This window comes from Phycodurus eques, chromosome 21 (assembly GCF_024500275.1).
Source record: "Phycodurus eques isolate BA_2022a chromosome 21, UOR_Pequ_1.1, whole genome shotgun sequence".
Lineage (NCBI taxonomy): Eukaryota > Metazoa > Chordata > Actinopteri > Syngnathiformes > Syngnathidae > Phycodurus > Phycodurus eques.
In genome coordinates, this window is record NC_084545.1 from 15,965,339 (window position 1) to 15,979,922 (window position 14,584).

General features: G+C 48.8%; 1 protein-coding gene across 1 annotated transcript in view; it reads left to right on the plus strand.

The window, feature by feature from the left end:
• Window positions 1-14,584, plus strand: part of LOC133396710 (sodium channel protein type 4 subunit alpha B-like) — an 82,936-nt gene that overhangs the window by 40,314 nt on the left and 28,038 nt on the right. The window contains exons 9-15 of the mRNA XM_061666829.1: window positions 787-1,029; window positions 4,246-4,309; window positions 10,159-10,300; window positions 10,360-10,557; window positions 11,278-11,460; window positions 12,483-12,740; window positions 13,592-13,723. Of these exons, the coding sequence (XP_061522813.1) occupies window positions 787-1,029; window positions 4,246-4,309; window positions 10,159-10,300; window positions 10,360-10,557; window positions 11,278-11,460; window positions 12,483-12,740; window positions 13,592-13,723 (1,220 nt within the window). The remainder of the gene's footprint in view (window positions 1-786; window positions 1,030-4,245; window positions 4,310-10,158; window positions 10,301-10,359; window positions 10,558-11,277; window positions 11,461-12,482; window positions 12,741-13,591; window positions 13,724-14,584) is intronic.

Genomic DNA, 14,584 nt, shown 5'->3' on the forward strand with positions numbered 1-14,584 from the left:
ACTACAAAAAACGCTCGTTCGGTCCATGCGTGCTTGTCGTATTTTTTCCATCAGGTAGTCGCCAACAGTCAGAACCACTTCAAAGACTAAACTTCGGTTGATGTGGTAATTCGCTGTCTTTCTTCTATATGGCATGGGCTTTTTTCTTACGCTGTAAATTATAGGCTTCGAAAAAATAACTATTATGATGTTGTTTAAGGTTAACATCGTAAGTTATTGTTTTGGAGCATAATGCTAATTTACAATTTGTCGCTAAGTCACAAGAGATGTTTTCTTTTTGCGCATCCGATTTAAATCGGTAAACTTCAGCGGTGGCCTTTTGTGTTAAACATTGCTGCCGTAAAGGATTATGGTTAACATCCTTTTGTGAAGGTTGGTTACAAGTAACAATGTCAAAGGTGGTTTAAAGGTTGCGTCCAAGAATTTTTCCGAAAACCTTGTAGAATTCAAATGACCTTTTCTCAAAATACTTCCGGGTCATCTCGCTCGAATAGGGAAAATGTTCCTAAGCAAAAACGAGAATCTGAAGAGGCCCCAATTGGTTGTTGACTACTTTTCAAGATGCATTGTGTGATACATTGAGTTGACTATATCGGGTGTAACCTCTATTCTCTACACATTCCAACAGCACTCCAAAACGGCCAACTGACTATAGTGGATCAGGACTGATTCCCAACGCAGCCTTTTTCTTTGTCGCGCAACTAGAACGTGCGTGTCAGTTTGTTGTCAGTCGTACTGTTGCCGTTAGCGCTGAGCAGCAGGCTAACGCTGTGGTCCGTCCGTAAGGCCTGAAGACCATCGTGGGCGCTCTGATCCAGTCGGTGAAGAAGCTGGCTGACGTGATGATCCTGACCGTCTTCTGCCTGAGCGTCTTCGCCCTCATCGGCCTTCAGCTCTTCATGGGAAACCTCCGTCAGAAGTGCGTCCGCAGCACGGCGCACTGCGTCAACGACAGCCTGCCCGCCAACGCGTCCTTCGTCTGCAACAACAAGACTTGGACGTCCGTGAGGCATTTCATCTCCGACGAGGGTGAGTGCCCACCTTTCCCACCAAGACTTGTATCCGCGATGAAGAGCGACCATATAAAAAGCTGTTTTACTACGGACGGGAATTGATACAAATTTAGCAATTGCATTGTCGATACTTCTTTTTCATGCAATTTCTTATTGATTCTCATTGGTTAGGGAATGACATACAGTGGACCCCCGCTATTCTCAGGGGACCAGGTCTGACGACCACGAATAGTGGAACTCTGCAAATAATTGATGGCCTTTGCAAGTGCATTGAAAGAAAGGAGAAAAAAAAAAAAAAAAAAAGAACCCAAAAATTGTTTCCGACAATAGACATTTTTGGGCTTGGTCCCCTGCGCCCCTCCCAAACAAAAGCAATACAAATTGTGAATATGTGGGAGTCCACTGTAATACAAATGGGTTTATTTGCTTTAAGTCTTTAATATCTTCAATTTTGGACGGAAAATACAGCATGTGACTTACTTGTCAAAGTGTGTCAAGAGACCCAAAATCTGTTTGGGCGTACCTCACAAGATGTCAGAGTGTCCTAGTAAAATGAAGAAGTTGTCCACTCGTATTGCTCCATAGAAAAGCGGTGGCACGTTGGGCCACCTGTTAGCGCGTCCGCCTCACAGTTCTGAGGACCGGGGTTCAATCCCCACCACCGCCTGTGTGGAGTTTGCACGTTCTCCCCGTGCCCGCGTGGCTTTTCTCCGGGCACTCCGGTTTCCTCCCGCATCCCAAAAACATGCATGAATTGGAGACTCTAAATTGCCCGTAGGCGTGAATGTGAGCGCGAATGGTTGTTTGTTTGTATGTGCCCTGCGATGGGCTGGCAACCGGTTCAGGGTGTACCCCGCCTCCTGCCGATGATAGCTGCGAGAGTCTCCGGCACTCCCGCGATCCGCGTGAGGAGAAGCGGCTCAGAAGATGGATGGATGGATGTTTTCAAGCCCAAATAATACAACAACTGTAAACATTCAAACTGAGAACAGTCGAAGGAGACCTTTCTAACGTTCATGATTCCTGCTTTCAGCTCTTTTGATCCCCAGCTAGGGATTTGTTTCACTGGATAACGTTCCCAATTTTTCCCACTTTGGTTACTAACATTTGGGAATAGTTACAGTGCTTCTTTTGCTTTCAGCGTGATCCAAAATGAATTTAGACGTAAAACAAATAATTGTTTTGGAAAAACCTGGTTTTGCAAAAGGGTGGATTGATTAAAATCAGTTTCAGGACATGTTCCCCACTAGACTTAGTTGTGTTTTATGTTTCTGGTTCTCGCGTCCGATCCAGTCTGAGCACTCCATCGCCCCCCCCCCCCCCCCCCCCCCTCGCCTTGCCGTGTTGCCGGATGCTAATGCTGCTTCTATTTGCGTCTCCGGCCGTCACAAATCAACAAAGCAAACAAACCAGCAAACAAACGAGCGAGCGTCCCCGCAGGCGTCCGTATCGACCCTCTAAAAGCTGCCGTGAAACCCGAGAGCGCAGCCACTACGCTGATCAATAGCCCGGAAACGTCTCGCTCGCCTGTCCTGCCACAATAAAGGTTTTCCTCTAGCATTAGATACACTTCTTTTCCTTGCCACGCCTGTCCCGTCACAATAAAAGTGGTCTCTTCACGTTATGGAAACGTCATCCTTGTACCGCCGCAATTAAAGTTGTCTTTCAGCATTATAAAAAGATTCAACAGAACACCATGTCCCACCACAATAAAAGTATTTCATAGCATGATATAGTTTGGTTTGATGTAGCACCTGTCCCGCCACGATAAAAGTCATCTAGTGACGTTATATAAAGTCTGAGTCTTGCATCTTTTAACATTATATAGTTTATTTCTAAGCCACATTTGTCCAGCTGCAATAAAACTCGACTTTTAGTGTTATGTTAAGTTTATTTTGACGAAGCACGTGTCCCGTCACAATAAAAGCGGTCCTTTAGCGTTATGTAATGTTTGTTTTGACATAGCGCCTGTCCCGCCAAATAAAAGACATCGAGTAGCTTTATGAGAAGTCTGACTCTCCGTTACATCAGTCCTGCCACAATGAAACTTTTAGCTTAATGTAAACTTTGTTTCTACGTCATACCTTTACCGCTACGATAAAACTCAAGCGTTTAGCTTTTTTCGACAATGCACCTGTCCCGCCACAGTAAAAGTTGTCTTTTAGGATTATCTAAAGTTTGTTTCAACATAGCACTGTGTCCCGCCACAATAAAAGACAACTTTTAGCTTCATGTAGCATAATGGACATGTTTGTGCTGAGAAGATCGAACTTTATTTTGCAGGAAGTGTCTTTTGCTCCCCTGATTACTTTTGCGTGGGATGGATGTTGTGTGTGCGTGTCTGTGCGCGTGTGCGTATGCTGAATAAAAGATGAGCGCGCTGAAAGTTGTTCCCATAAGGCGAGTGGATCAAAATGTCAAGCTAGCTTTTAAGGTCAGAGTTTGGCGTCTTCTTACGCAACACCGCCTCACGCGGGAGCCACTTTTCACAATAAAACGCTGCTTTTCTTCCTGTTGTCAGCAGCTTCCTCCGCGTCTGAGCCGCCCACTCGCGCGTAGCGGCCGCCGCTCGAGGCGAAGTGGCTGCAGACATTGTTGGGCAAAACCTCCGTGCTTGGCTACAACTTTCAGCTGGGAGGAACTTGTTTCATCTTCATTTTCCAAAAGAAAAAGTGCACTTATCTATCGCACGGGATACGTTCCAGATCCACCCAAAATCCGCGATTTAGAGAGAAAATTTGGGGGGATACGTTTGAGCACTCCTACATGCTTTAAACACATTAAAACTTATTAAAAGACCCTTTTTAAATATTCCTTAGCACCTGTTCTCACTGTGTCGTTGTGATGAAATGTGAGACGATCGTACGACGTCACTTTGAGGAAAAAAAGACTGAAGGGCTGCTCGCTTCATGCTAACATAATGCGAAACGCTACAGCTCGGCGAACAGAAATTAACATAGATGTCATGGTAATTCTAGACTTTTAAACAACTGCTACTATAAGACACATGGAGCAGCAACACAGACAAATAGAATAGAGGTGCAACAGTGAATCCATTAATCGATTATCTAAATCCTCGGAATTTCAGCCTCTCAAGAGTAAATATTCTCAGAGTTCCGGAGTCATCCGTGAAAGCGGACTGATTATCTTTTTTTTTTTTTTTTTTTTTTCAAAATAAGACATCTGCTTTTACTTAAAACAATGATCAACATTTTTTTTTTTTTTTTTGCAGACAACTTTTACAAGGTGGAAGGCGCCAAGGATGCGCTGATCTGCGGGAACAGCAGCGACGCGGGGTGAGTCCACGTCGGCTACTCGCTCGCTTCCTGTGTCAGTCAAAATAACATTTAAAAAAAAAGTGATTTTGTGCCAAACGAGTGCGAGTGCGCCACGCCACGTCATGTGACACGCGATGTCACGAAGGACGGCGATCGGCACTCCGTGTTGACACTGAGAGCGGGAAGATGACACTCGGAATGTCCGTGCGTGCGTGCGAACATGTGTTGGCCTGCAGTTAGCTGGCCGAGCGCACCGCGTGAAAGCATCTCAGGATGCTAACACGTAGCTCGCAGGCTATCACGAGCCCGCCACGGGAGAGTTGGGAGAGGACGGAGGTTCAGGTGAGGTGAGGCGGAAAGAAGGATGGACGGAGGGCAAAATGAACGAGCGAAGAAAGCAGAGAGAAGGCGGCGGCTATAATGTTAGTGACGTTTAGTAAGTTAGAAAGGAAAAGAAGAAGGAAAAAACAAAAAAAAAATGAAAAAAGAGGAACTTAGTGGAAGAAGAAAGCATGCAAGGAAGGAAGAAAAGAAGATAAATGAGCAACAAGGAGCCAACGAGAAGGAAGTTCGAAACAAAAAAGGAAAAATGAGCAACAAGGAGCCAAGTTAGAAACAAAAAAGGAAAAAGGAAAAAAGAGTAATTAGTGACGCCAGGAAGTCTATTTTGAAATATGTTTTGAAAATTTTACTGACATGATGATGACGATGAAGGAGCAAGAGCGAGCCAGCATGGAGGTGACGAGGAAGAGGATGAGGAAGAGAAGCAGATGGCGGCAAGTGGAGCAAACAGATGGAGCGAAAGGAACAAAAGAAAAGAAGAATAAGACTGAAATTGTCCTTTTACGGGCGAGCGGCCGGGCAGCACGTTGACTTGTGGTTAGCGTGTCTGCTTCACAGCTGTCAGGTCCCACGTTTCAGTTTGGCACGTTAGCATGTTAGCGACCGGTTCATCGCCCGGGATAGACGCCAGCCGAGCCGCCGCCAGATGGACGGACGCCCTCTATTGGCCGGTCGATGAAATCGGCATCGTCGGAATTGATGATGTTGTTGTAGTGACCATGGCAGCGCCAGTCAACAATGCGCTCGTGTTGCTGCAAACGCCTCGTCGCGTGTCGCCGCGCTCGACCGGCGCCGACAGTGACCCTGATCTCGCCGCGGCTTCCGGCTTCCCGCCGCCGAGCGCCGCACGCGCGGACCGGGCCGCCGTGGTCGCCCCGAGGGCAAAGGTCACTGAGCTGAGCCGCTGTGACATACTCGCTGCGACCGCTGGCTGAGCTCGGCGCTGATTCGTCATCTTCGTCATCATCATCATCATCATCGTGATCATCCTCATCTCATTGTTGTCGTCATCCTCACCGTCATCATCATTCTCATCGTCGTCATCCTCATCATCCTCATCATCGTCATGGATTATGTAAATGAGCGTCCATCCCTTTCCATGGCGTGGGTCGGCTGGGGTCCGTCCCGGCTGACTTTGTGCGAGAGGCGGGTCACCCCGGACGGGTCCTTACAGACAATCAATGGACTGGTCGCTAGCCAATATGAGAGAAACAGGCGATTTGGGATTGATTGTAAAACATTTTGATGGACTTTGTGCGCGTGGCTAATGATCAAAGACTTGTTTTGTGGGCGAGGCTAAAGCCCAAATACGGAGTGTGCGGGCGTAGCTAAAAGAAGGAGGGTGTAATGACCCTTTTTTTTCCCGGGGTGCTTGAAGTCCTGTGACGCAGCAGCAGGAGAAAAACACGGCCGAGGGGGCGGAGCTTCCTGGAATGTCGTGCGGGTCGTATTCATCATTCCGTTAGGCGCCTTCTCTGCTGGTGCTCGCCCGCTATGTGTGTGTGCCCATGTGTATGTGTTTATAAAATTCCCAGCTTGCACTTGTACCTTAAAACATTGTTACAAGCTACACACATCAATAACGTAGCTGCAACACCAAAACATTTTTCTAAATGGTAGTTGATTTCTACTGTGGGTGCGTGTGCGCGTGCGCGTGCACTGTGTACGCCGCCAGCTCGGCGGGAGTCGAACCATGTGATGTCTGTTACGTGTACGGCCAAACACGCCAAAGAGGCTTCCGCCACGCTCTGCGGGGCTCCGTGTGTGCGCACACACGGAGCTAGAAAAATAATTCATCACTTGAAAGCATCGAGATTGAGCATTAAATATACGCCAAAGCAGTACTAGTACACCCACAAGCAGCACTTGTAGCAGTATTCTTACCAGTCTAAGTAGCAATATCAGCACTGATACAAGTACTAGTACCAATACCTGTACCTGCACTAGGAATAGCAGATGTAGCAGTATCAATAGCAGTACCAGTTCCAGTATTGGTACCAGTTGATTTAGTAGCAGTACCAATACCAGTATCATTAGAGCCACTATCAGTGCCAGTAGAGGTCACAGAGGTGCAGCAGGGCATGCCGGGAAAGCGAAGGACAAGCGCGATAAGGTTTCATCTCGTCCCACTCAGGAAAATCAAATCCAATTTTGCCGCCTGACGGCCAAGCCCGACAGCGTCGAGGTGAAACGTAAAACGTTAAGTGGTGTCCCGTTTTTTTGCAACAAATCAGACACATCTTCCCGATTGGATGGCAAGGTGGCGTGGGACAACGGCCGCGAGATCTCGTCTGAGGTTTTCCCGGAGGAACCGCCGGTGTCCCGAAACTTTGTCCGCCTGGCATATTTCGAGCGCGGCGTGTGACAGCTGCACGCAAACATGCTAACCAGTTAGCACCTAGCTGGCAGACATCAGGGCGCTGTGCACGTGCGCGTATGCGTATGTTTGTTTGTGTAGGTGTGTATTTCTACGCATGTTTGTATGTGTGTGTCTTTGTATGTTTGGTTTATCGTTGTATGTGCGTGCGTGCGGGTGTGTGGGTTTGTGTGAGTGTATGTTCATATATTTGTGTGTTTGTGTGTGGGCGTCTGTGTGTTTGTATGTATGCGTGTGTGTGTGTGTGTTTTTATTGTGTGGCCAACGCTCAGCGACACACGATGACTTTCAAATAGAATGCTAGCATTAGCATGTGTGGACCTGGTGTCAGGTCACCTTTCAAACTTTTTCCCACTTTCACCTCACAGCTCAGCAGCTTCACAGAGGTCAGAGGTCGTCAGTCCCTCAGGGGAATCAGAGATGGGTACGGGGGGTGAGGGGAGGGGGGGTGGTCAAGGCTCGGGATGGGCAGAGGTTGAAAGCGGTCTGGGTGGAGGACAGAGCGGTTCTGCTGGTGTTGAATGTCTGGTGAGTGACATCATCATCGGCGGCAGCTCCCGGAATAGATGCTGGAGCCAGGGGGCGGAGTCAGACACGGCGCTTTGATGCTAATGCTAATGCATGAGTGGCAAGCTTTAACAAGCACACGCGACTCAGTTAGCATTGGGGGGGAAAACGCATGATGACTGAGCACAAACACACACGTAGACGTTTTTTTGTTCCCCCAACAGAGGTGGCACAAAACAATCTCCCCCGGCAACTAGCAAAGGGATACGGTTGCCATAGTGACGCTAAGTACTGGCTTCCTCCCCGGCCTCAGTTTACCTGAATGTTATAATTGAAGGTGTATGTGTGTGCGGGGTGAAACCAAATGGAATGGCAGGGGAACACACACACACACACACACACACACACACACACACACACACACAGGATGAATGTGGGAATAGGCTCAACATGTTTTGTCTTTGAGTCCATCTGTCATTTCTCTGTGTCTCTTTGTCTCACAACTTTTACACAATTTATCAACAATCATCTCTTCAGCAACTTTGACCTCGCACACCTCTTCCTTCACACACACACAAACACACACTCGCACACACTTCCATAAACTCTCTTGTTTCTGAAGTCCAAAACATAATCATCTTTTAATTCTCCACACTCAGTGTTAATGCGCGCGCGCACGCGTGTGTGTGCGTGTGTGTGTGTGTGCGTGAGACAAGCTGAGGGCCCCTCTAGTGTGAAGGGGGGTCTGAAGTGGCATCCCTCCATTAATGCAGGCTGAGGTGTGTGTGTGTGAGAGATAGCTGTGGGCTCTCTCACACACACACACACATGTAGACACGCCCTCCTGTCCGCATTTTCCAGATCTCTCACACACACTCTCTATGTCCTCGAGGTACTTAAGCACACAAAGGCACACACACACACACTGGAGCCATCAGACACACTCACATGCCACCATGTTGCCTCACTAGTTTGAGATGGATGCATGGGGGCTGACGTGTGCGAGACGGCACGGCCTCGCTCAGGGTGGGTGTCAGTCTAAGCGCCGTCAACTTGACAGCGGACGACTGATTAGTCACAATGTGTTTGTGAGTGCGCGCGTGCCCGTGTGTGCGTGCACATCACCCCCCGCCCCCGCGTGAGTTTACACGATGTTTGTAATATCAGCAGGTTAGCGTTTTGTGTTAGCATCGATGTTGTGTTGCTTGCGTTGCTGGGGCTCCGAAAGTCCATTCGCATTGATTGGCGCTCTGCTTTTTATTATCGCATTAAGACGGACGGACGGCTCGTTACTGGCAGGCCTCAGCATTACTCGGCTCGCTCTCATCGGCCGACCAACAAGACGCGAACGACGATCTGCTCTCGCGTCGTGACGCAGACGGTAAAAGTGTGCCCTGCAACCGGAGGGTCGCCGGTTCGTATCCCCGTCGTCCCCGGGCAAGACGCTTGACCCGCATCGCCGCATCAGATGAACGCGGTCGGATGTTTGGTGGCGGTCGGAGGGGACGTTGGCGCAGAATGGCAGCCACGCTTCCGTCAGACTGCCCCCTGCAGGGCAGCTGTGGCTACAAAAGTAGCTTGACTGAGGAGTGAATGAGTAATGTGTGAAATTTTAAAGGGTCTTTGAGTATTTAGAAATGTACTATATAAGTGTAATGCGTTGTTATTATTAGGTTCAAGTTACGCAACGCTTTTTGTCCTCACTCGTAAGACAATTCAGTGCACTAATAGAACTAGTAACAAATGAGTAACTGAAAACTAGAACTAGATAGTCTTGTAACATTTTGCCTTTCTCAGATGTTAAATGTCATCGAGGCCTGCAACTAACGATTCTTTGAACAATCGATGAATCTGTCGATTATTTTTTCGATGAATTCGTAGTTACGGCGGAGGCTGAACTTGCGAGGATTTGGACATTTTGGACAATTCTTTGCACGAATCCGGTGCGTGTTGCAAAGAGACTGGAGCGCTGCTGTAAATCTTGGTGCGTAGGGCCGGTGTTGTCGCGTGCGCCGCGCGGAATATTAATTTCGGCCACGCGTTCCGTCTGGCGCGGGTCCCGAGCGTAACGAGGACGCGGAGAAGATGGAGGGCGGGATGCCGCCCACCCGCTTCCTGTGCATGTGCTGTTCTTATTGTGCACGTAAGATCCCGTCGCCGTTGATCCGCATCCTACAATGACAACGGCTGCAAAAATAGTAACCCCGGTATGGAACGACCTCCAGCGGTGCCTTGAGAAACGAGTTGAGTTTGTTCTGTGACCACGCTCGCACCCCAAATCATCTTTCCCCATTGACAAGAATTGCAAATACCATTAATCCGCTCCAGCCTGACGTTTAGCAATGGTTTAGCATGTTAATGTTGTTTTCCATTGTGTGTTAGCCTTAAGCTCGAAGGGCCTTTCTTTTGCCAGTTGTTTGCTTGTTTTAAATACACAATAGTTTGTTTTCTGCTCAGTTTTCGAGTCAACTTCAGCTGGGAGTGGCATTAAGCAGCTTGAAACTTCTTTTTTCGCGAAGTGTTTCTGCTGCTTATTGTGAAGTGATTTGAATAGGGATTGGAAAATGTGGAGCGCTGATTTTGGCGAATGTGGATGAGCTCACAGATCCTCATCAGCCAACGAAATGTCGTCGTGCCGCAGGAAGTGTCCCGACGGTTTCGAGTGCCTGAAGGCGGGACGCAACCCCAACTACGGCTACACCAGTTTCGACACCTTCGGCTGGGCCTTCCTGTCGCTCTTCCGCCTCATGACTCAGGACTACTGGGAGAACCTCTACCACCAGGTACCATTAGCGGCACCCGCGCTAGCCGCACGCTCGCCGCTAACCGTGGCCGTGTGCAGACGCTCCGCTCGGCCGGGAAGACGTACATGGTGTTCTTCGTGGTGGTCATCTTCCTGGGCTCCTTCTACCTGGTCAATCTCATCCTGGCCGTGGTGGCCATGGCTTACGAGGAGCAAAACCAGGCCACCATCGCCGAGGCCTGCCAGAAGGAGCGCGAGTTCCAGCTGGCCGTCGAGCGGCTCAAGAAGGAGCAGGAGGTAGCTTATCCGCAAGCGTTAGCGCTTCCTGGTTTTACTTCCTGGAGACTTCCTGTCCCCAGGGCCCAGTTGTTCAAAAGACCTAATCTGGATCAAAAGAATCCCCGATTTTGAAATCACTTTGTTTGCTATCCAGGATCACGTAATCCGTATGACTTCGATCCCAGTTGCTCAAAGCAAAGTAGGATGGGATCAGTCTGATGTAGATCCCAAATTTTAGGATGAGCAGATCCAGATAATGAGTGCTCTAAATTCGGCTGCATATCACGCGGAAGGCGACGAGGTTAACACAAATAAAAATAAAGGTAGAATAGCAACAACACCCCATCGTCAAGATCTCTTGACGATAGCTGCCCCACAAAAGAAGATGAACTATTTTTGAACAATGATTTGGGGATTTTGTCTGTCAATATTAAGCTGCCGGTTAGAAAGGAATACTTGCACTTTCGCGGGATTCCTTTATTTCTATAATTTCAGCTCTATGCTTTGAAAATCTGGATATCGACCGCATGATAAAAGTTATTTATTCGACGAGTTGGAATGAAATTGAAATCCCAGTCAATCGCAATCTACCAAACTGCACGACAACGAGGCACTCTAAAGTGTCGGAATTTGACCCTTTTTCTCCCCACTCAGGGCGCTCGAAGGCGTCCACTTTCCAGGCTCTTTAAAACTTGAGACTGACTTGTGACTTGCACGTACGCGACTCTCTCCCGCCAGGCCTCCGCGCAGAAAGCCCCGGACTCGGACTCGGCGACGTCGCCGGAGGTGTCTCCCTTCGGCCCTCCGCTGGACCTGCTGGACGAGCGGCGGCGAGGTCAGGCGCTGGTGGGCGTGGCTGACGTGGAGGCCAACCTATCAGAGGAGAGGCTGCTGCAGGCGGACGGGACGGAGCGCGCCGAGGTGAGGACGCCGACGAGAACTAGAAAATTCCTGGGGAAATTTTGAATGGGACTGCCGACTCTCGCAAGTTCCAAGGTCGCACTTGTGAACGCTTCACAGGCAAATTTTGGAAATGGCAATCGTTCACAAGATTGCTTGAAAGATCCGTTTAAAGCTTGAATGCTTTGAATCGCTCAAGGAAGATGGAAGAAAGAAGCAAGTGCAAAAAATATATACATTTTGGGAAAAAATTAAATAATGGGCTCAACAGTTTAAAGTTGGAACGGTTTGCACCGGGAAATAAATACCACCCCGTTAATTTTGAAATTTGGAGAAAAAAAAAACACGAATGAGCCAAATAGTTTGAAATTGGAATGGTTTGAATTAGTCGAACAATGTTAAGATTGGAGTTCGATAAAAACATTTAGTTTGGGGCTTTTATTTTTGAAAAAAAAGAATTTGAATGAGCTCAGCATTTAAGTCTGTTTGAACTGGTCAAACAAATGTTGAAATTGTCATTTTGTGCTTTTACTTTGACATTTTGTAAAGAAATGTGGCAGAAGAGTGAGCTGAACAATTTCAAATTGGAAGGGTTTTAATTGGTCAAAAATGTGGACATTGGAGGCCAAAACAAAGGGAATAACGTGGATAACGTACAAATATAGCAATGTTGAAAATGTTTCACAAGGTGAACTGAACGAGTTTTTTTTTTCATTTTCAACGTCCAACGGCAACGATGTCAAACATTTGACACGGCGCTCCATTCCTTTCCAGTGGGACGATTTGTCGTAGTTTTGGGGGAATTGCGTCGCCGGGGTAACTGGGAATTCTGAAAAAATAATTGTTCCAATCCGTGCGAGCAGCATCTTTTGATACCTCGTTTGTGCGGACGCGTTCAATGACGGGTACTGAATTCGGAGTTGAAAACAAGAAGAAAATCAACTTGTAGGATCGTAATCCGGGCCGCTCGCAGCAGCAGTGACTTCGACAGCCGTGTTTGAAGACACCGGAGCTAACGTGCGCACACCCTCGTCCCTTCCCAGCCCCTCCCCCCGCCGCCGGCCCGATCTTTCTCCACCAGAACGCGGCGGAGCAGCCAGGTGTCGTCCATCTTCAACTTCCGGCTGAGGGCCCGCGGCTCGGAGGCGGAGATGGCCGACGACGAGTACGGCGTGCCGGGCGACGCGGCGGAGGGCGTCGGGGGCCGCACGTACAGCGGCGGCACCTTCGGCGGAATCCTAACGCAGCCGCGGCCCACGCGCCGACCCAGCACCTACAGCGCCGCCAGCAGGGGCTCGCAGGTAGCCCGCCGGTGACGCAAAGGACGTTTCGCCGCGGGGTCTCGCGGACGTCCGGGTGGCACAAGCCGGCCGGAGCTTTCGGCGACGGCGCCGCTAGCAAACGAACGCTTCCGTGTCATTTGACCGAGGAGGAACTTCGGCTTTTACGAGATAGACCGACATTTTTTTTCAGGGTCGACGAGATATTTGGAGCTGATATTCATTTTCAGTAAGGGGGGAAATATTGGCGTCCAAATTTTGAATAATACAAACTCCACCACTTTGTTTAAATGCCTTTAAGCATATGTTTATTTAACTGCTTTTCAAAGTTTTTTGAAGGTTAAAGTTCGAGGTTATGTTTTTGTGACATGGTAAACATATTATATTTTTAAAATCTTAAAAAATAGACATCTTTGGTTTCAGATTCTACCAAAAAGTGCGGAGAGCTCCCAGGCTCACGAGCACCTCTTAGAAAGTGAAAGGAAAACGTCAACAATTAAATAGCGTTTTCGACAGCAAATAGACTTGTATGTAACTGAAAAGCTCATCTTTCACCTATCTTTGTTTTTAGTTCAAACAAAAAGGACAGGAAGTTCCCAGGCTGAGGGGCGTCTCTTCTAATGTGAAGTGAAAATGTCCAGAAAAAGTTCCCTGAAGTTTACGCAGCTTTAAATTGATCTCCTGTCAGACGTCAGATTTACAAAAAAAAATAAAAAATGGGACGATGCCAAAATGCAGCAAAATGCCGACCGTCGGCCCGGTCGGTAATCTGCCCGGGCGATAATCCCTCGCTTTTAGCACCTGACAAACTTGACATGATCACGCGTTGTCCGGCAGTGTACTTTGATATTCACCAGGTGTGTGCGTTTCAGGTATTCTATCCCACTCTGAACGTCAACGGGAAGCTTTTCGCCGCCATGGACCACAACGGGGTGGTCTCGTCGCCGCCGTCGCTGCAGGGGCAGCTGCCTGCCGGCATCATGGAGAAGGTCAAGGAGGAGAGTGTGAGTGGGGTGGGTGTGTGTGCGTGTGTGTGTGTGTGTTGTCACAGTGGAAACAATGGGAGAGACTGCATCCATCCAACACTCATCACACATGTGAATTATGAATCAGCACTTTGCATAGCTGCACTCTGATATCATGAGCTAAATGCGCACACACACGCACACGTTCCAACTCAGATAAGAGTAAACACACACACATACATGAGCCTCGTGCTTTGCGGGGTCAAAGGTGAAAAGAGCCGCTTGAAGCTGATGTTGGACAAACTGTTAATCAAGATGACCACGCCCCCTCGGGTCAGGTGTTAGCTGCTGTATTTAATTAGACTTTGCTCAGTTTTGTTCACGCATTTTTCACTTCGAGCATGTAAGCATGTGTAATTGCGTTTCAAAAAGTTGATATACTGGCCATCTCTTTTCAAAGGCGATTTTTGAACGGAACATTTTTTTATTGCTCTAAAAGTGGGCCACGGGTGACAACGGTTGAGAACGGCCGCGTTAGGCCTCAGCGTCTCTTGCGAAGTCGCGTGCGGTTGCCGAGCTTCCGTCCCGCCGCTCGCAGCTGAGCCGCAGGGGGACGGACGGCGCTCGGTTGCCGCGGAAATGTTACCACGGCGACATGACAGGCCGCTAAACGGAGGCAAACCGGAGCGCGACCGGCGGCGCTTTTGTAGCCAGCCTCCCCGATGGCGGCCCGGCGGGCGGACCGGACGGAGGAGGCGGGCGGCGGCGCCGTAGGAGGCGAACTTCGGTAACTTCCGGGACGCCGTGTCATGTCTCCAAACGTTACGCAAGCACACCTGAGCGCCGAGCGCGCCACACTCGCACAACTTTATCCGCAGCGAAATCAAGAAAAAAGCCAGC